The 20728-nt window shown below is 36.7% G+C and overlaps 1 protein-coding gene across 1 annotated transcript in view; it reads left to right on the forward strand.

The window, feature by feature from the left end:
• Positions 1–20111, forward strand: part of LOC117326351 (focal adhesion kinase 1-like) — a 90621-nt gene extending 70510 nt beyond the window's left edge. Inside the window, 15 exon segments of the mRNA XM_033883061.1 lie at positions 555–639; positions 1157–1215; positions 1217–1261; positions 3073–3188; positions 3666–3766; positions 5551–5640; positions 6115–6319; positions 10052–10131; positions 13141–13694; positions 14310–14462; positions 14770–14938; positions 15568–15623; positions 17359–17499; positions 18152–18232; positions 18602–20111. Of these exon segments, the coding sequence (XP_033738952.1) occupies positions 555–639; positions 1157–1215; positions 1217–1261; positions 3073–3188; positions 3666–3766; positions 5551–5640; positions 6115–6319; positions 10052–10131; positions 13141–13694; positions 14310–14462; positions 14770–14938; positions 15568–15623; positions 17359–17499; positions 18152–18232; positions 18602–18805 (2139 nt within the window). The 3' untranslated portion in view covers positions 18806–20111.
• Positions 20112–20728: the final 617 nt, after the last annotated feature.

Here is a 20728-nt window from a genome sequence, read left to right on the forward strand (position 1 = left end):
TCACTGGCATGGGTATATTGAGCTTATAGTATTGTCAGGGTTTGTCAATGAAAAAAAAACCCACTATAAGCTAAATTTACTCATAAGACTGTAATATCCCCACCCCTACCCTCACAAAAAAAAAAGAGAATAAATTGTATTTTACACTAGAAGTCATGTACAGAAGAAAAGTAATAATATATTTGACTTAATAAGCTTGCTATTCGCTTACAAAAACAAAAAAGACATGCGCTTAATTAATGTATTGGGGAAACGTTTTCGTGGGATGTCTGGGTGGAACAATCCAGAGTCTGTGGTTAAAGATTGAAGATTATTTGGCAGATCTTTAAATTAGCTCACCCATCTTTTCCTGAAAAAAAAGATGGTGGTACCTTTATATGGATAGGTGCAATTACTGGTAGGTCGATTGACTCTGGATTTTGACTCAATTTTGAGTCATGGTACGAATTATTAGTATGCATCTAGAAAATTGAGTTTACATTGTTCATTTGAGAAGAAAAACAGTTGATGCTTTTTGGATTGTTGAAAAGTCTGTTTGGATATTTGACTTGTAGGAAGGAATGACTGTAGCAGTGGCCGTGAAGACGTGTAAGGAAGATAATGAGGAATCCATGACTGAGAAGTTCCTGGAGGAGGCATGTAAGTAGGTCAAGGTTAAAGCAAGGTTAAAGCAAGGTAAAGCAAGGTCAAGCATGTTTTGTGTGTTGAAGTGGCGAACAGTATATTCCTTATTTCTAAAACAGTACTGGGTCACTTTTCCAACATGGTTTTTACATTGTCTGAGACCAGAATGCGGAACAGAATCATTTTCATTAATTATACCCCTAACTATGATAAGTATAAATGAATTATATACTTTAAGCATATATGCATGTGTCTGCCCATAGTAAAAAAAAAATTCTGTACAAGGTGAAAGATATGTCAAAACCCTCTCAAGAAATTCATTTCATATCTACAGCGTTTAATACAAGTTCTATGACATCAAATTATATACCTGATCAAATTTTGAAAGTCATCGCTCAGAGTTACTCTTCGATGTTCAATCGAATATACTCTTGAAATATTATTGATCTTCTTTACAAAATACGGCATATTTTTGCTGCGGTAAATTTTCCCGTCGGAGTCTGATGTTATGATTGACATGTGTCTGTTTCAGTGATCATGCAGCAGTTCGACCACCCACACATCATACACCTTATCGGGATCTGTTCGGAGACCAGGCCCTGTCTGGATCGTCATGGAGCTTGCCAAACATGGGGAGGTAACTGCTTCATAAAACAATTTCTTGGTTTTTGTCGGAAGCATCAGCCAGTTTCTTCATGAAGGGTTCTGGTTAGCCAACTTCAACTTCCAAAAATAACAATGACTGCCCTGTTGGCCATTTTGTTGAGAAATATCCCTCCAATGGTCAATTTTGAAATAGCAGTGATTGAATCCCTGGTTATCCCAAAAGAGGCTGATTCAGAATAAAAAAAAAGGTGCTGTCCCGTGACAGTGTCTCGTTTCTAGAATAGTCCATACAGTTTTCAATTATTATTTCATTATGTTTTACATAGGTCGTACACTTAGTTCACTGTGGAATACTGATCATCATCGTCAAAAATACTGTCTAGTTCGGAATGAATCATATCATACCAGAAAATTTATGATTGTATATCTTTTATGTTAAAGGGGCATTCTATTGTTTGAATAAACTTTAGGTTGTCGAAATTCAACTTGCTGGAAAATATGTATTTTTTCCAAGTAGTTAAAGTTATAATCTTTACATTGATAATGCAGTTTTACTCTCAAGATAAACCAAAGTTTTTCGAGTATTACGTCCTGAAAATTCTTAATTCTACCCAAAGTATCACTAATTACTGCAAAGACATAGGTATTTGTATACCATACACCCTTTTCTTGTACATTTCTGCATTAATTTCAATCCATGTTGGCACAAACACTCATTTATTCATCGTTCGGACATAGATTTTATCAGTTGAAATTGTGCATGTTTCTGAAGTCCGAACAAAGGAATGCCCCTTTAAAGATGAGAGCTTATTGTATGTTTGTTGTGTTACAGATGAGAGCTTATTGTATGTTTTTATGTTACAGATGAGAGCTTATTGTATGTTTATGTTACAGATGAGAGCTTATTGTATGTTTATGTTACAGATGAGAGCTTATTGTATGTTTATGTTACAGATGAGAGCTTATTGTATGTTTATGTTACAGATGAGAGCTTATTGTATGTTTGTTATGTTACAGATGAGAGCTTATTGTATGTTTATGTTACAGATGAGAGCTTATTGTATGTTTATGTTACAGATGAGAGCTTATTGTATGTTTATGTTACAGATGAGAGCTTATTGTATGTTTATGTTACAGATGAGAGCTTATTGTATGTTTATGTTACAGATGAGAGCTTATTGTATGTTTTTATGTTGCAGATGAGAGCTTATTGTATGTTTGTTATGTTACAGATGAGAGCTTATTGTATGTTTGTTATGTTACAGATGAGAGCTTATTGTATGTTTGTTATGTTACAGATGAGAGCTTATTGTATGTTTATGTTACAGATGAGAGCTTATGGTATGTTTATGTTACAGATGAGAGCTTATTGTATGTTTATGTTACAGATGAGAGCTTATTGTATGTTTGTTATGTTACAGATGAGAGCTTATTGTATGTTTATGTTACAGATGAGAGCTTATTGTATGCTTTTATGTTACAGATGAGAGCTTATTGTATGTTTATGTTACAGATGAGAGCTTATTGTATGTTTATGTTGTATGTTTATGTTACAGATGAGAGCTTATTGTATGTTTTTATGTTACAGATGAGAGCTTATTGTATGTTTATGTTACAGATGAGAGCTTATTGTATGTTTGTTATGTTACAGATGAGAGCTTATTGTATGTTTGTTATGTTACAGATGAGAGCTTATTGTATGTTTGTTATGTTACAGATGAGAGCTTATTGTATGTTTTTATGTTACAGATGAGAGCTTATTGTATGTTTATGTTACAGATGAGAGCTTATTGTATGTTTTTATGTATAGACAAGAGCTTATTGTATGCTTTTCTGTTACAGATGAGAGCTTATTTACAAAAGAATGCACACCTTCTTGACCTATGTACCTTGATACTGTATACCTGTCAGTTGTGTACGGCACTGTCCTACTTGGAGAGTAAAAAGTTCGTCCATAGGTAAGTAACACAAGTCCGGTAGGAAACTATCTCACTTTGAGGGGGAAAAGCTTGGCCAGAGGCTCAGTGTACTTTTACAATGAACTTTGCATGGTTTGATCTTCTCTGTAAATTTTCAATGTTAGACTTCTACTTGTTAAAAGGTGAATCTTTTTCAAATGACACAGGCAAAACTTGTGGGATTTTCATTACAAAGATTGTGCGTATTCAAAATTTCTTGACTCAGAAAGTATGTTTATGGACTTCAGTTTGACAAACTAATATGTCTATATTTTTTAAAACATCTTTTTTAATGGATTTTTGGAAGTCATAAATAGTAAAAAAAAATTGATAGATAACATACGTTGAAAATGAAGGAGTCAGCAAATAAAAGAATCTCCCTCCCAGATATGGAGGATTGCTGAACATGTAAAAATCTAGGTTGATTTTTTGTTAAATATATGCTTGTGTCAAAAAAATTCATTGATTGTTTTCCAGGGACATTGCTGCAAGGAATGTATTGGTGTCGTCACATGACTGTGTTAAGCTGGCGGACTTTGGTCTGTCACGAGTCGTGGAGGAACAAAGTTACTATAAAGGTCAGTATAGGAGGGAGAAACAAACCCCGGGAGAACGAGGTCGCCACCTTAATCAACCTCTCTGTCTCCTAACTAGTGACTTAACACTCTCTAATCTAAGGGTCCTCTCGCTCTCAAGTTTTTCACACTTTTCTCAGCCATGCTTAGAGGTATGTTGGTGAAAGTTGGTATGTAACTTGAATACGAGTACAAAAAAAGACATACTCTAAAAAGCAAACAGATCAAGTTCAAGTTTCAGGGTTTTAAAGCCAAGCTCACTGTTTTTCAAGGGTTTTAAGATCAAGGTCACTGTTACTATTTTTAGCAAGGGCTGCTAGAGAACATTTATTGCTTTAGCAATACCCAGCATTCTTGTTGTATAAAATCAGTTCTGGTACGTTGGGGCCTATTTTGCCTTACTTCCCAACTATCTTGAGCTCTGTCCTCATTTCACCAACTTTTTGTCTATTAATAACTATTTTTCTGTACCATCAATGGTGTCTGGACTCACAGCTGTTGTCTGTTGACCGATATATATTTTTATTAACAAATCAAACTATTCCTTTCTCTTCCTGGTGTGTATTGAAGGAAGTTTAATTTTCTCGAAATGTAGGTTTTAATTTTTAAAGCTTCCTAGAAATGTGTATTGCCGACAGGAAACATCTGTAGAACATTTCCTGTAACATATTTTCTGTGTTAAGTGTTAAATGATGACAGACAAGTATTTATATTGTTTCTTAAAATCTGATCGACAAGATATGTTTTTAGCTGATTATAGTGAATTAGACTAAAATGCTTGTTCGAGCTAGGATTGGAAAATGATCAATGTTGACTAGTATCAATTTAATTTACTCTCGCTAATTCTACAGTCGATACTGAGGTTTATTAAAATTTAATAAAGCAGTATGAATTCATATCTTACCATCATTCTGTGATGGGTAAAAGAAACAAGAGTCAAGTAGGGTGGTTGGGTGTCAGGGTGGTCGGGTGTCAGGGTGGTCGGGTGTCAGGGTGGTTGGGTGGCACAATGGAAACACACTTGCCTTTCACCTAGGTGGCTGGGGTTCGATTCCCTGATCATGTGAAAAGGTACGGGTCAATTGCCTGACCATGTGAATCTTTTGGCTTCCTGCCACAGTAAGACCCCTCACACACTTCCATCCGGGCCAACAAGTGTGATTAATATAAGTTGATATGATTTGTTTCGCAATTGTTGTAAAATTAATTTTAAATTTTTTTCTACCAATATTGTGCTACTGTATATTGTAACGTTATCCGGGATAGTGCAAATGTTTCATTTCATGCTTTGAAATGAAAACTACATTTTGAATGTGTAGCAGTATAGATATGCCAGGTTTCTGTCTGTATTTCGGTGAAATAGTTCTGTATTTTGTCAGCACACAATGTATTTGAATGAGAAGAATCACAAAACCAGAGGATAGTTTTAGCATAGGAATGTAATAACACAGAAATAAATTACAATGAATATTTTTTTTTACTTAAACTGAAACGTATTGGCAGACATACTTTAGTAGTCAAAAAAAAAATAAAAAATAAAATGCAACAAAAAAGAACAAAAACAAGATGAATGGAAAACAAAACCTTTCCACATGTTAAAACTGATAAGGAATGTCTGAAACATAGTATTTTAATAATTGGACATATCCGAGTTGTCAAAATTGTACCAAATTTTGTGGTGTAACTTTTTGACCAAGGGTTGGTGATTACTTAACTGTAGCAATATTTTCTTGTATACAGAAATAAAATGATAGATATATTTCTGACAAATTGATTTTATTTTTCAGCTTCCAAAGGAAAGCTACCCATTAAATGGATGGCTCCAGAATCCATTAACTTTAGACGCTTCACTACGGCAAGTGACGTGTGGATGTTTGGTAAGTGGTCGCTTCTGGTCAGTCTGGTCAAGTAACCAGTTACATGTATAATCTTCAAGCAAAATGAAGGCAAAAACAACAAAATATTAGCAACAGAAAAGTACAGATTTGCTTCACTATATATTTTCAAATCAGGAATAACAAACTCTGTAATAAACAAAGTGTTTTTTATAGTCCTGAGTCTGAGAAATTTGTTATACTCGTAAAAAACCCACAACTGGTAATAAGCCCATGTCTGGTAATAAGCCCATATCTTGAGTCCACACCTGGCAATAAGCCCATATCTCGAGTCCACACCTGGCAATAAGCCCATGCTTGGAAATAAGCCCATATCTCAAGTCCACACCTGAAGATAAACCCATGCCGGTTGTAAAGTCCACACCTTGTAAAAGCACATGGATGTTTTATTTACACACTATATTAGAAATCTGTCTGATCACAGGTGTGTGTATTATAGAATCTGTCCGATCACAGGTGTGTGTATTTGGGAAATCCTGATGTACGGTGTCAAACCATTCCAACATGTGAAGAACAATGATGTGATAGGGAAGATAGAGAACGGTGAGCGACTCCCTCTTCCCCTCGGCTGTCCCCCCTCCATGTACAACCTGATGTGTGTTTGCTGGTCCTATGAACCCTCAAAGAGGCCTTCTTTTGCTGAGCTGAAAATTCTTCTTTGGTAAGTTAAATTCACTTGACAAATTTTTTTTTTTTTCTCTCTCTGATCAAACATTAATACAACATACACACACATAAAGAAGAAATTCTGTAGTATTTCATTTCAAAATATGTTATTAACAATACATATATAGTACATACAAGTATTCATGCAAGCTAATACAACATTGTTAAAAGAATCAGACAACAGGCTAAGCCTATATCTGTCTGGTCGGCCTTTCCTCTAGTTACTGACCTCTGTTTGTTCGTCCTTTCCTCTAGTTTCTTACCTCTGTCTAGTCAGCCTTTCCTCTAGTTACTGACCTCTGTCTGGTCAGCCTTTCCTCTAGTTACTGACCTCTGTCTGGTCGGCCTTTCCTCTAGTTACTGACCTCTGTCCGGTCAGCCTTTCCTCTAGTTACTGACCTCTGTCTGGTCGGCCTTTCCTCTAGTTACTGACCTCTGTCTCGTCAGCCTTTCCTCTAGTTTCTGACCTCTGTCCGGTCAGCCTTTCCTCTAGTTACTGACCTCTGTTTGGTCAAGCCTTTCCTCTAGTTACTGACCTCGGTCTGGTCAGCCTTTCCTCTAGTTTCTGACCTCTGTCCGGTCAGCCTTTCCTCTAGTTACTGACCTCTGACTGGTCAGCCTTTCCTCTAGTTACTGACCTCTCTCTGGTCGGCCTTTCCTCTAGTTACTGACCTCTGTCTAGTCAGCCTTTCCTCTAGTTATTGACCTCTGTCTGGTTGCCTTTCCTCTAATTACTGACCTCTGGCTGGTCGGCCTTTCCTCTAATTACTGACCTCTGTCAGGTCGACCTTTCCTCTAGTTACTGACCTCTGACTGGTTAGCCTTTCCTCTAGTTCTGACCTCTGACTGGTCAGCCTTTCCTATAGTTACTGACCTCTGACTGCTTAGCCTTTCCTCTAGTTCTAACCTCTGACTGGTCAGCCTTTCCTATAGTTACTGACCTCTGACTGCTTAGCCTTTCCTCTAGTTCTGACCTTTGACTGGTCAGCCTTTCCTCTAGTTCTGACCTCTGACTGGTCAGCCTTTCCTATAGTTACTGACCTCTAGCTGGTCGGCCTTTCCTCTAATTACTGACCTCTGTCAGGTCGACCTTTCCTATAGTTACTGACCTCTGACTGCTTAGCCTTTCCTCTAGTTCTGACCTCTGACTGGTCAGCCTTTCCTATAGTTACTGACCTCTGACTGCTTAGCCTTTCCTCTAGTTCTGACCTCTGACTGGTCAGCCTTTCCTATAGTTACTGACCTCTGGCTGGTCGGCCTTTCCTCTAATTACTGACCTCTGTCAGGTCGACCTTTCCTATAGTTACTGACCTCTGACTGCTTAGCCTTTCCTCTAGTTCTGACCTCTGACTGGTCAGCCTTTCCTATAGTTACTGACCTCTGACTGCTTAGCCTTTCCTCTAGTTCTGACCTCTGACTGGTCAGCCTTTCCTCTAGTTCTGACCTCTGACTGGTCAGCCTTTCCTATAGTTACTGACCTCTGTCTAGTCAGCCTTTCCTCTAGTTATTGACCTCTGTCTGGTTGCCTTTACTCTAATTACTGACCTCTGGCTGGTCGGCCTTTCCTCTAATTACTGACCTCTGTCAGGTCGACCTTTCCTCTAGTTACTGACCTCTGACTGGTTAGCCTTTCCTCTAGTTCTGACCTCTGACTGGTCAGCCTTTCCTATAGTTACTGAAGGGATTTTGACTGTCATGGTCAACAGAATTACATGTAATTATATGAATAAATGAATTGTATTCCCTGTATGTAGAGGGCTGGGGCAGGGCTCCAAAGAGCAATTAGGGGTCAGTGCTTTAGTAGAAGTTAAGAAATTTCATCTAATTTCAGCAATATGACATGTTGGGCGGGGGACATCATTAAGAAGGAGTTTAAGTGTTCATAAATGTGCATTAGTACGATGTTTGAGGAGTTGATTGTGTTCTGATTTTATCACCCCTTCCAGCTTGGGTCACAGGGTTTGAAACGCTTAAAGAAAAAGATATTGTTGTTTGACATGAAACATAAAATAAAAAAAAAATTTATGTGACCTAATTGGTTAACTGTCTGTTCAGAATGGTTTGATTATATGGGAAAAATTCAGATAAAATTTGGATTAAAATGAGAAAAGTGCTGGTCAAAATATCTGTATGAATAAGATAAGTTTTATTTGAAGAAATAATGTATATTCTTTTGTCATTGTAAAGGATATTTAAACAGTTACTGTTTATCAAGATAAATGTCTTCTTTCAAAAAACATAAATAACATGTTCATATTATCTAAATGATAACCTAAAGATTCAGACTCCGAATCTGGCAACGTACATGGTTGTTCTTGATAAGTTAATTTTTGAGAAGATAACAGTTGCCGTTTAAACATAAACTAGTCTTGTTCAACCTTGATAGTGGAGGAGCCATATATCATTTGATGTTTAATAATATCATTTTAAGAAAATCGAGACCCCAAAGTCATTTTGTGGGTTAGAAATTTGAATATATATTGTAATTTAGAATGATAGAAGTAAAAAGTGGTTGAAAATAATTTAATTAAGAGGAGTAAATCTAAACGGGTTTTAGATTATTCATTTAAATGAAAAAGAATTAAAAAGAACAAAAGCTCTCAAGTCTTCATTGACTTGGTTCCAAAAGAAAACTAAGTTTTGATACTGTAAATATAACATGGATTTGACCAAGTGAACTTCAAGGTCATCTGTAGGTCACAATACTTATATAACAATGCTTCTTAAGGATATCCTGGTGTTGTAGGAAGCATGAATCACAGAATGAACGGAAGTACGTAGTTTGTATAAGTGTGTCGTACTTATATCTATTGAACAAGGGCTAAATATGTCGCATGTTTTCGTTATTGTTTACACGGTGTCAGCCTCCGCAGTCAACTTGTGTCTTATTGATGGAACAGTTCAGTACTTGAGGCACTATAGCAAATATAAATATGAGGGTGACAAATCTAGCTCGTACTGACACATACGTACAAAAGGGTGAAATTTTAATCAATGTACTGAATGTGGATTCATGTCAATTTAATATGAAAGCAAAACATGCTTGGAGTCTTAGAATTTGTGAATAATTTCTTATTACATCCACATAAAGATACAAATATAGAGTTCAAAAGAATTTAAAATGGATAATTTCTGATACATGTACTTAAATATACAAATAAATAGTTAAAAAGAATTTATAATGTTTGATTTCTGACTTCATGTACATAAATATACAAATGAATAGTTAAAAAGAATTTATATTGAATAATTTCTGATTACATGTACATAAAGATACAAATATAGAGTTCAAAAGTACTTAAAATGGATATCTGATTGCGTACATAAATATACAAATAAAAAGTTAAAAAGAATTCATAATGTTTAATTTCTGTTTACATGAACATAATATACAAATAAACACATACTGTTAAAAAGAAAAGAAGTCTAAATAAAGCTATATTTGTGCTAGCGACTCTTGTTATTGCTAAATACTGGATTTCAATTGTGATGGGTTTTAATTTCATTTAATCCGGTTCAGATTAAAGAAGAATATTAGATAATTACGTTTGTGAACTATTGAAACGCGGATTGTATGGTTCAGCAACTTTTAAATGGATGGAATTTTTTTTACAAAATAATCCGAGTCTTTGAAGCTGTTTGAACTCTATTTCCATAGCACACAATATATGTGAATGCTTGTTCAATAAAATCTGTTTAACGATACATGTTTGTTTGTTGCCTCTAGTGAGATCTTGGAGGAAGAAAGATGTCGACAGGAGGATGAGATGAGAAGAGATAACAGGAGGATTCAAGAAATCTCATGGAGTACGTATGTTTGTATTTATGTGTATTTGTTTACAGTTGTTTGCACACTGACTGACAGGAAATCATATTGAGTGGATTCACATTTAACCGTGTCGATGGTCCTTGTGTTACTGGAATAGGGCCTGTTAGGGAGAGTTTAGCCCCTACAGGGTTTTACATACATACATACATATGTAGAAAGGTGTGATGTAGGTGTGTTCTGTGACGCACTGCCCTTTGGCCAGGCCCTTTGTGGTCTCACATGGTACTTAGGGGCACAAGGTCACAATTCTATAGCTTCAGAGGAGCTTGATATAGAACTCAGCTCATACAAGTGTGATATCAAATCGGAAACGGTCTCATGTCATGGAGACATCTCGTCATAGGAGGAGAGGATAGATAGATCTCGGGCAGACACCAGTTCATGTTTTGTTGATGTTTAAATAACGGAAATTAGTTCAGAATCGTTAGTGAAGTATGTAAATAACTCATTATTGATACAGAGGAGGAAAATTTTGATATTTTTTCAACATTATCGGAGAAGACAACATTATTGTGATCTTCCGTACTATCATTGTATGTTTAACGATCGATAAGTCATAGTGGTGGATGTATTGAACAATCATGTTGAGAGAAAATGTCAAAAGGCAAAGCATCAAGAGGCCTAGTTTAAAACTCTCCCTGCAGAATTCCATATCCACTGCTCATGGAGGTGACACAGGTAATTTATCAAAATTATTTATCTTATTTCAAGAGGAAGCATCATTTAGTAATGTGGTATATTGCTGAATTATATTACCCTGTATATTACAGTCAAACTTCGATGTTTCGAAGTTCAAGGGACTAACAGAAAAACTTCGAAACAGCGGGACTTCGAATTATTCATGGTTGACAATAGATCGATGTTTTCTTGATAATGACCATATCTGTTAACGTTACATGTCCTCAGTGTCTTCGTGTTGATCGTCGCCTGTCAGGCTCACACCGAAAAGTTTAGTTAATGTATACCTTAAACACAATAAAATAAAAATTCTTTTCATTAATTATACCTAAGCATTTTATTAATCAAACAAAATATGTATCGGTTACAAAACACTTATATCGCGTTTAACAGATAAAGCAAAATAAGTACAATGCACACTTACGTAAGTCGTTAGGCTTTTCTGCTAAAGACACGTGCGTTTACGTTATGTGCATATAAAATACGGAATGCCGATCGGTTGGAGAATGCATGATTGAATGACAAATAATCGATTTACATGGATATTTATGTATAAGTTTGAAACGTGACACTTTGAATATGAGTAAAGCCATCGCTAATTGTTTGTGTTTAAAATTGGTCCGGTTGTTTTACAGTTCCGTAAAATTTACTCACCGACCGCTGATTTCAATGGCGGCGGAGATTATCAGAGACGACTACCGAAATGTTTTACCGGAGTGATTAAATGTCATGGCATCTAAATACACCTTTTATCTATCAATATGGTCTGATTATTAATTAACCCCATGACCGGGAGTGACAACACACGCTATCGTTATCCCTATTGTCAGTCAGGGCATTTGGGGGAGAGGTGTGAAATATTGCCGCAGGGGTCACGACAAACACCTGTCCAGTGGTCAGTACAGGTAAATTTTTTGTTCGAATCATGAGATGTCAATTACCTATAATATCATAGCTAACGAGTCATGAAAAAAGTTCGATACATCGAAAACTTCGATTTATAAAAATTCGAATCATACATAGTTTCGTTAGTAGTGTTATATAGTGGGAAAATTCGGGACCAAGCAAACAGTTCGATACAGCGAGAAATTCGAATCAACGAAGTTCGAATCATCGAGGTTTGACTGTACTTATCTTTTTACTTATCATGCTGATGCTGATCTGGTATATATCTCTTGTATCCTTTTGGTTTTTCATCGAACACATCTCGGACATTTTCAGCCATTTTTAACAAACCTCTTTGAACATGTTTTTGCCACCAGAGGCTAAATAAGCCAAAAATTACAAGAGTTCGGAGGCTAAATAAGCCAAAAATTACAAAAGTTCAAAGGCTAAATAAGCCAAAAATTACAAGAGTTCGGAGGCAAAATAAACCAAAAATTACAAGAGTTCAGAGGCTAAATAAGCTAAAAATTACAAGAGTTCCTACCACGGCTGTTGTAGGGTGGCTAATTTGGGATCGCACTCATTGAAAGCCAAGTCATGATCATATGACGATATGTATAATATCGTTTGTTCAGTCTGATTTTAATTGATTTGAAGTAGAATATTGGTATCTGCCAAGCTCAGATCTAACTGTCTGACATATGAAATTATACACAAGGAATAAATCAAAAAACTTTTCATTGAAGTGTGTTTAATTTGTCAGAGTAAATTTTCTGACTATGTAAACTGACAAAATGAAGACAGTTGCCTTTTAGAGATACTTCCTATATGTGTACTGTAGTGTGCTCTATTAATATTATCAAGCCTGCTACAGTCTCCACTAGTTTCATCTGAATCTTTTGATATCACCTGTGTCTTATGAAAACCACAAACAGTATTCAAATTTATAACCATGACAGGATTTGAAAGGGAGATAATCCACATGAAAATTGTAAGCTGGCTCTGTATGACACATTGTAGTTTATTAAAAAAAAAAAAGGGGGGGGGGGGGGGGGGGGTGGAGGGAAGGGGTTTGATAAGAAAATGACACATTTTATTTTATTTAAAGAAAAAATAATCATAAAAATAGGGGATAGAAAGACACTTTGTCTCATATAAAAAAAGAATTGTTAAACTTTTCAAAAATTATTGAATTTCATAAAGAGATCCTTTTCTCTTAAGAATCATCTGTGGGGTTTGAAAATTGAAATTAATTTCAGTGATACATTATGTTTATTACATTTGAATGATTTCCTGTAAAGTGTTCTAGGTCCTAGTTTTCAGAAAATGTGCCGATATAATACTTTTACATGGGCTTCGTTGATATCTGTATTTGAATTTATTTGATTTATATGAATACTAATTACGAAAATTTTTTGTTACAGGATCGAGTGGATCAGATATCGAGGAGCCACCCCCTAAACCGGCCCGCCCCCAGTACCCTGCCATGTCACCCTCCGGCTCCACGCCAAACTTAGCCATCAACAGTAGTGTGGCCAGCCTGCCACACCAATGGAACAGTACTACCAATCTACCCGTAGGTCACAGTACGCCTCTGCAGGGCCTCAGTCCTCAGACACATCCTCCAACAGCCTCAGAACCCACCACGCTGCGGAACTCTCAGCTGCCCGCAGAAATAAACCTTCAGCACTACTTTCCATCTTCCTCAGGCTACACCGCTGTGCCTTCCTCTAACAATCACCACCCGGGCAGCAGTACGATGGACGCTGCCATGCCCATCCATGCCATCCCCGACCCAGGGGCAGCCAGTCTGCCGACTCGCCGGGGTGGGGCTTCCTCAAAGCCTTTCGGGTACCACGTTCCGCGTAATCATCATGAGTTGTCTGATATCCTCGGCAACCAGTACCGTAAGCCATCGCCAAGAAATTCAGCTGTGATAGACCATCAGATTCCTACAGATCCCAGGCTTTCTCCTGAGGTTGGTATACATGTCGTCATTAGATAATTAATATACTGATATTATGATTTCTTTTTTAGATAATGTATCTTATGTTCTTAATAGCCTGTAGGGCTTTTTCTTAGGGCTTTTTTGGGGCCGTTAATGGGCCCCATTCCATTCCCAATTGGAATTACATAATTCATTTTAAAGCCAAATTACCAAAAATTTTCTGCTTACTTCTGAAATTTTTTTCTCAATTCACCAATTTTCTTCCCAAAAAGAGACGAAGAGACCCCATCCCAAACCATTGAGAAAAAGCCCTGGCCTGTTAATGAATTGTCTGAATTTGTCTGTTAATGCTTGTTTATGTATATGAACTTAAAACCTGTCCATTCAGAATGGAATACTTTTCTTAAAGCCTACATTTGAACAAATAAAACATTTCTGATTTTAAAACGCAAAAATGCTTGAAGAAAATGATATTGATATACCATTTTGATTGAGAAGTTTAGAAATAATATATTGTAATATTAGATTTATTGTGTCTATGTGGTTTTACTTTTTACTGTGTGTGTTAAAGAGTTTGTAAAATTATAAATGAGATATTACGCGCCCATTTTCTGTGTACTACATTTCCTGTACAATGTTATACAGGAATTTGACTTCCACACGTCGGAGGGAGTACCCCGGGCCCACATTAATCACGACGAGGATGTGGACCCCAAAATACTGGAGGAACGTCTGTTGTTACAACAGCGACAGCTACATGAGGACGCTAAGTGGCTAGAGGCGTCGGAAACCAAACTGGTTTGTGTTATAGCCATTTTGATTTCAACAAATATTTCAACATTATTTTACAATAGCTTTATCTCCTTTATATTAAACTGTATGATAAGATATTCTAGTCCCTGTTTTGTAACATTTAAAAATTTTGTGAGAAACTTCACCAATGTACGTATAAACTTGTAAAACTTCGATTAATTTTCAATCCAATTATTACCGCCCCATCGAGACTGCATCATTTTGCGTTGTGTTCTTCTATCTGTCTGTACATTATCATGTCTGCCTCTGTCTCTTTCTCCTTTGTATTGTAACTTGTTAATTTGTTCAACAGGGCAGAGATAAGTTTCAGCCACCCAGCCTGAAGTCTGATGTGGGAAGTAAGGAGAACTCTCCACCACAGCCCCCTGTATCTCAGCCCCCTGTATCTCAGCCAGCCATGGAAGTCCAGACACGCCCAACCATTACATACTCACGTACCTCTAGTAATAGCCACGCATCCAGTAAGTAGAAACATATATCAGTTTTTATATATATGCCAACATCATGTTTTAATGTTTTAACTCTGGTATCAAAATAGGTCAACTCCAGGTGTCAAAATAGGTCAACTCTCAAATGTCAAAATAGGTCAACTCTGGCATCAAAATGGGTCAACTTTGGTGTCAAAATTGGTCAACTCCTTGTATCAAAGTAGGTCAACTTTAGTGTGAAAATAGGTCAAGTCAGGTGTCAAAGTAGGTCAACTCTGGTGTTAAATTAGGTCAACTCCTGGTGTTAAAATAGGTCAACTCTGGTGTCAAAATAGGTCAGTGGCCTTGGTATCAGTAGACACAATAATGGGAAATGAGAGGTAAATGATTGAGTAATAAATATTTAGTTTAAGAAGTTGAAATCCAATTTTAAATGTTGTAGTATTCCAGGTTAAATTCTCTTTTAAACATTCAAAATTTATACTAAAACAAAACAAACAGAAACAAATTGTAGATTTTGTTTGTTGCCCTTTTGTAGAATTATTCCGAAATCATTGTTTCAGTGTTTTTGCAACTTTGATCTCAAATTATGATTATTTAATAAATCATTATGTATTAGGATATTTTATTTGCAATATCTAAATTGATGACTTTTATCTCAGGTGGCAGCCGAAGCAGTATAAACAGTGACCCAGAGCTGCCGTCTCCAACCACTAAGGTTAGTTTCTAGGATACGTAATATCTACCCAGATAGAAAACCATGTCTGGTAATAAGCCCACCCTGTCTTTACGCAGTTCAATAAAATGATAGATAATCGCATGTGGGTTAATGTTGCGTCCGGTTTTGTTGCTCATTAGTGTATTCATGTAAAAATACGTTGTTGTACATTGTTGCAACTTGTACATTCCAATGACGTCACATTGTTTACAGATCCCGCGTTGTGTCTGCACTGCCTGACACGAAGGCTTCATTCTGTGTTTTTTAGTGTTTTTGTTAGTTTTCTTACAATTCAATTGATCAGGTATGATTAAACAACCCCAATCAATATGAGGTGTGAATGTAATTTTAAGTTTAAACGGCATGTTGCGAAAAATACTTCAACTTTCACTTTGACAGTGCATTCGTGATCGGAGCTTCGATCGGCTGTCATGGCAATGACGAGGACGGTGGTTTTATCACAGTGTCGAATTTACAAACTTGCATGTACAGCCGAAAACGTCTAACTATACCTTATGTCTTTGGCAATCATCTGTAAATAATTATTTCAATTAATTACGATCCATTGCATTCGTTAATTAACGTTTGTTCTTTTCTATATGCCGATTTCGATACTTAAAACACTGAAGAGTTCCAATATAGGAGAATGAACATTAACACTTGCTCTATAAATCGTTCTAGAGCACCCGACTACCCTAAATCAATAATTATGAAACAGGTAAGAGCGTGAAGGTAATTGTATGGGAACAACGAAAAGTGCTGTACATTCTTACGAAAATGACAAACATCGTCAAAATTACTTAAAAAGTAGTCAATTAATCGGCACTACGTCAATTAAGACCCCTTTATAACGCCGTTATGTAACCATACTTGAATAATTAGAAGAATGTATAGCACTTTTTCTCGGTTTCTTAGCACGATGAATAAGTGCATCATATTTGTTTGTACGACAAAATACGTTGGTCGGGTGCTCTGGCCATAGTTACCGACCAAGTGTTAATGTAGTCCTTCGTGCCGATCACGTGACCACGCGAGAACAGGAGGACCGACGAAAACATCCCGATAAAGACGTTGGACACCTAACATTAAAATCCGATCAAGAAAACAAACAGAACTTACCGGGAAATCATTAAATATTGAATTTATATAAAAACATGACGATTTTTGTTCTTTTTAATTATTAATGCAACATTAACCCACATGCGATGCTATTTAATATATCTATGTAATATCAAAATAACAGTATTAACTAAATATAAACCTGCAGTTTAAAGTATTCAAATACCTGTATATAAGTTATATATAAAGATTTGTTTTTAAGATTACCAAATATAGATTTGTGAGAAGGATGTCTGTGTACCAGTCAAGATCTATAATAAATATGTAAAGTATTTAAATACACATTTGTTACAACTATGGAAGTGAACTTCCCTGTAAGGAATTGTGGGAGATAATGACAACAGCAAAAAAATCACTGAGTTTGTTATTCAGGATTCATGACATATATATAACGAAGCAAATTAGGGGTCAATTAAATTTTGTTTAGGGAAATTTTTTTTTTATATAAATCTACTGTATCTAAATATAAAAATACTTAAAATAAACATATGTTTTAAAAGTTCTTTTTTTTTTCCAAAAATATTTCATTTTGCCATTGTCTTCTATCCGACAGATGGTTTAAAAGTTCTTTTTTTCCCAAAAATATTTCATTTTGCCATTGTCTTCTATCCGACAGATGGAGGCTGCTTCAACACAAGAGTTGGACAGGAATGACGACCATGTTTATGAAAACACAACGAATGTAGTGCGATCTGTGATGTCACTGACGAGAGTAGCCCCATCTGTCAAGCCCGACGACTATGTGGACTTAGTCAAGGTATGGGGATGACACCCACATCTGTGGTTTGGTAGATTTTATAAATCATTTCATCCTGCAACTGGCATCCACATTGTTGGAATACACCTACCGTATGTATTTTTTTTGCTGTATTCGGCTCTAACGGAAACCATCTTTATTTTAGAATCTTAGCAAGTGTGTCAAGTCAACTGACCTGCCTCCTTGTGAAACAACGCTTAAACGGCGAACATATTTGGAACATTTTTTGATACCGTTTCACTTAGAAATGCTTGTTTTGATTAATGTTACATGATAAATTAGAATACATGGCCAGTGTCATAAAATATATGCTGTATATTTGGCTCAGGGCAGAAGGCATGCCACATTTGTCTTCCTTTGAAATTACTACTTTCTTTGAAGCTAAAAGGCTTCAGAGGTTCGACTTTAAAGATAGACTGCAGAAAAATATGGTAAATTTTGAAGCTGATAGGGTTTAAATGTTGGACTTTAAAGATAGGCTGTAGAAAAATATGTTAGTAAATATGCAATATTAAGATAGTATATGAAGCTTTGAGTATTAGATACCTGATATTGAGAAGTTCTATTTTGTTGTGGTGTTGGACGAGCCTGAATTTCTATTTGGTTGTGGTGTTTGACAAGCCTGAAGTTTTATTTCATTTTCGTGTTGTAGGATACTGGCTTACAATTACGAGGCCTTCTGAGCAGTGCTGACGAATTTACAAGGACGGTACCCCAAGGACTAGATGCTGAGGTAAGCTGTTATACACTTCAGAAGGATCTGGTACAGGGCTTTCTCCTCCACTATTGTAAACAAGACATACACAGATTTCAGCAGGATATATTAGTGCTGACACCTCAGTGAGAGTGGATATTATATAAATCAACAATTCTCATTTTAAAAATGATGAAATTCTTTGCTGGTATCACTACGTGTTATAGAAACAGATTGGTAATTGATATTGTATATTTTGAATTGACCCAGTTTATAGATTCTTAATAAGCTCCTGTACTGAATTTCAGTACTTCTAAATTCTGATGTCACTGGTTTTATCATTGAGGATGTTTTATTTCTAAATTCTGATGTCACAGGTTTTTAGCATTGTTGATGTTTTATTTCCAGATTCAGATGGCTCAGAAGGTTTTATCAACAGACATGGCCTCGTTGATCAGCTCCATGAAACTTGCTCAAAAGTACAGATCAACAGCATTAGAAAATGAGTACAGAAAAGGAATGCTCAAAGCAGCTCATGTTTTAGCGATGGACTCTAAAAATCTTCTGGATGTTGTGGACAGAACTCGGTTGAAAATGCTTGCTAAAAGCTGATTCCTGGCGAGGCAGTGCCTGCCAAGTGGTTTTCACTCCATTAATTTGTTGTTGTTGTGATGAAGTGAAGGCATTCTCGGACAGCGCTTGCCCAGCATATTTGTGAGGGAGAAAGTAACTAAAAGAATTTTGTGCAATATATAAATAATACATCAAAGTCGTATGATGTTAAAGTGTATGGCTAGACACCTAGTTGGATTGTATGCTTGCATCAATTGGCATTGTATACTCCTGTCACATGACTTTGTATTCTGTCACATGACTTAATAACTTCTGTCACATGACTAGGTATACTCTTGTCACATGACTTTGTATACTTCTGTCACATGACTTGGTATCCTGTCATATGACTTGGTGTCCTGTCATATGACTTTATATACTTCTGTCACATGATTGGTATACTCCTATCACATGACTTGGTATACTCGTCACATGACTTCGTATACTCCTGTCACATGACTTTATATACTTCTGTCACATGACTTTGTATACTTCTGTCACATGACTTGGTATACTCCTATCACATGACTTGGTATACTCTTGTCACATGACTTTGTATACTTCTGTCACATGACTTGGTATACTTCTGTCAAATGACTTCCATAGAAATCTACACGAGATATGAATTGAATGTGAAGAGTGACCTATGCATGTGTTGTGAAATGAAACTCATTTGATGCCTGAGGTTCTTTTGGGTGAAACCCTTCAGTGACTGCAGGTGTTCCAGATGTTGTGATGAATCTTCGGCGATGAATTCATTTCCTTTTACAGAAATTGTGTGACAACTCTTGCTTCGTAAGGATGTCTGTAAAAAATATATATAAAGATATTGCTGAAAACTGTCATTAGATATGTACAGTTTCCAAAGATACAGCATATGCAAATGTTAGTTACAGCCTGTAAAAAGGAAATTTACACAATCAGATTATCGACTGTGTAGACTTGTACACCACCAGATTACTGGCTGGGTAGACTTGTACACCACCAGATATCAGCTGTGTAGACTTGTACACCACCAGATTACTGGCTGTGTAGACTTGTACACCACCAGATTACTGGCTGTGTAGACTTGTACACCACCAGATTATCAACTGTGTAGACTTGTACACCACCAGATTATCGGCTGTGTAGACTTGTACACCACCAGATTATCAGCTGTGTAGACTTGTACACCACCAGATTATCGGCTGTGTAGACTTGTACACCACCAGATTATCGGCTGGGTAGACTTGTACACCACCAGATTATCAGCTGTGTAGACTTGTACACCACCAGATTATCGGCTGTGTAGACTTGTACACCACCAGATTATCGGCTGGGTAGACTTGTACACCACCAGATTACTGGCTGTGTAGACTTGTACACCACCAGATTACTGGCTGTGTAGACTTGTACACCACCAGATTATCGGCTGGGTAGACTTGTACACCACCAGATTACTGGCTGTGTAGACTTGTACACCACCAGATTACTGGCTGTGTAGACATGTACACCACCAGATTATCCGCTGTGTAGACTTGTACACCACCAGATTACTGGCTGTGTAGACTTGTACACCACCAGATTACTGGCTGTGTAGACTTGTACACCACCAGATTATCCGCTGTGTAGACTTGTACACCACCAGATTATCGACTGTGTAGACTTGTACACCACCAGATTACTGGCTGTGTAGACTTGTACACCACCAGATTACTGGCTGTGTAGACTTGTACACCACCAGATTATGGGCTGTGTAGACTTGTACACCACCAGATTACTGGCTGTGTAGACTTGTACACCACCAGATTATGGGCTGTGTAGACTTGTACACCACCAGATTACTGGCTGTGTAGACTTGTACACCACCAGATTATGGGCTGTGTAGACTTGTACACCACCAGATTATCGACTGTGTAGACTTGTACACCACCAGATTACTGG

This window comes from Pecten maximus, chromosome 4, assembly GCF_902652985.1.
Source record: "Pecten maximus chromosome 4, xPecMax1.1, whole genome shotgun sequence".
NCBI lineage: Eukaryota > Metazoa > Mollusca > Bivalvia > Pectinida > Pectinidae > Pecten > Pecten maximus.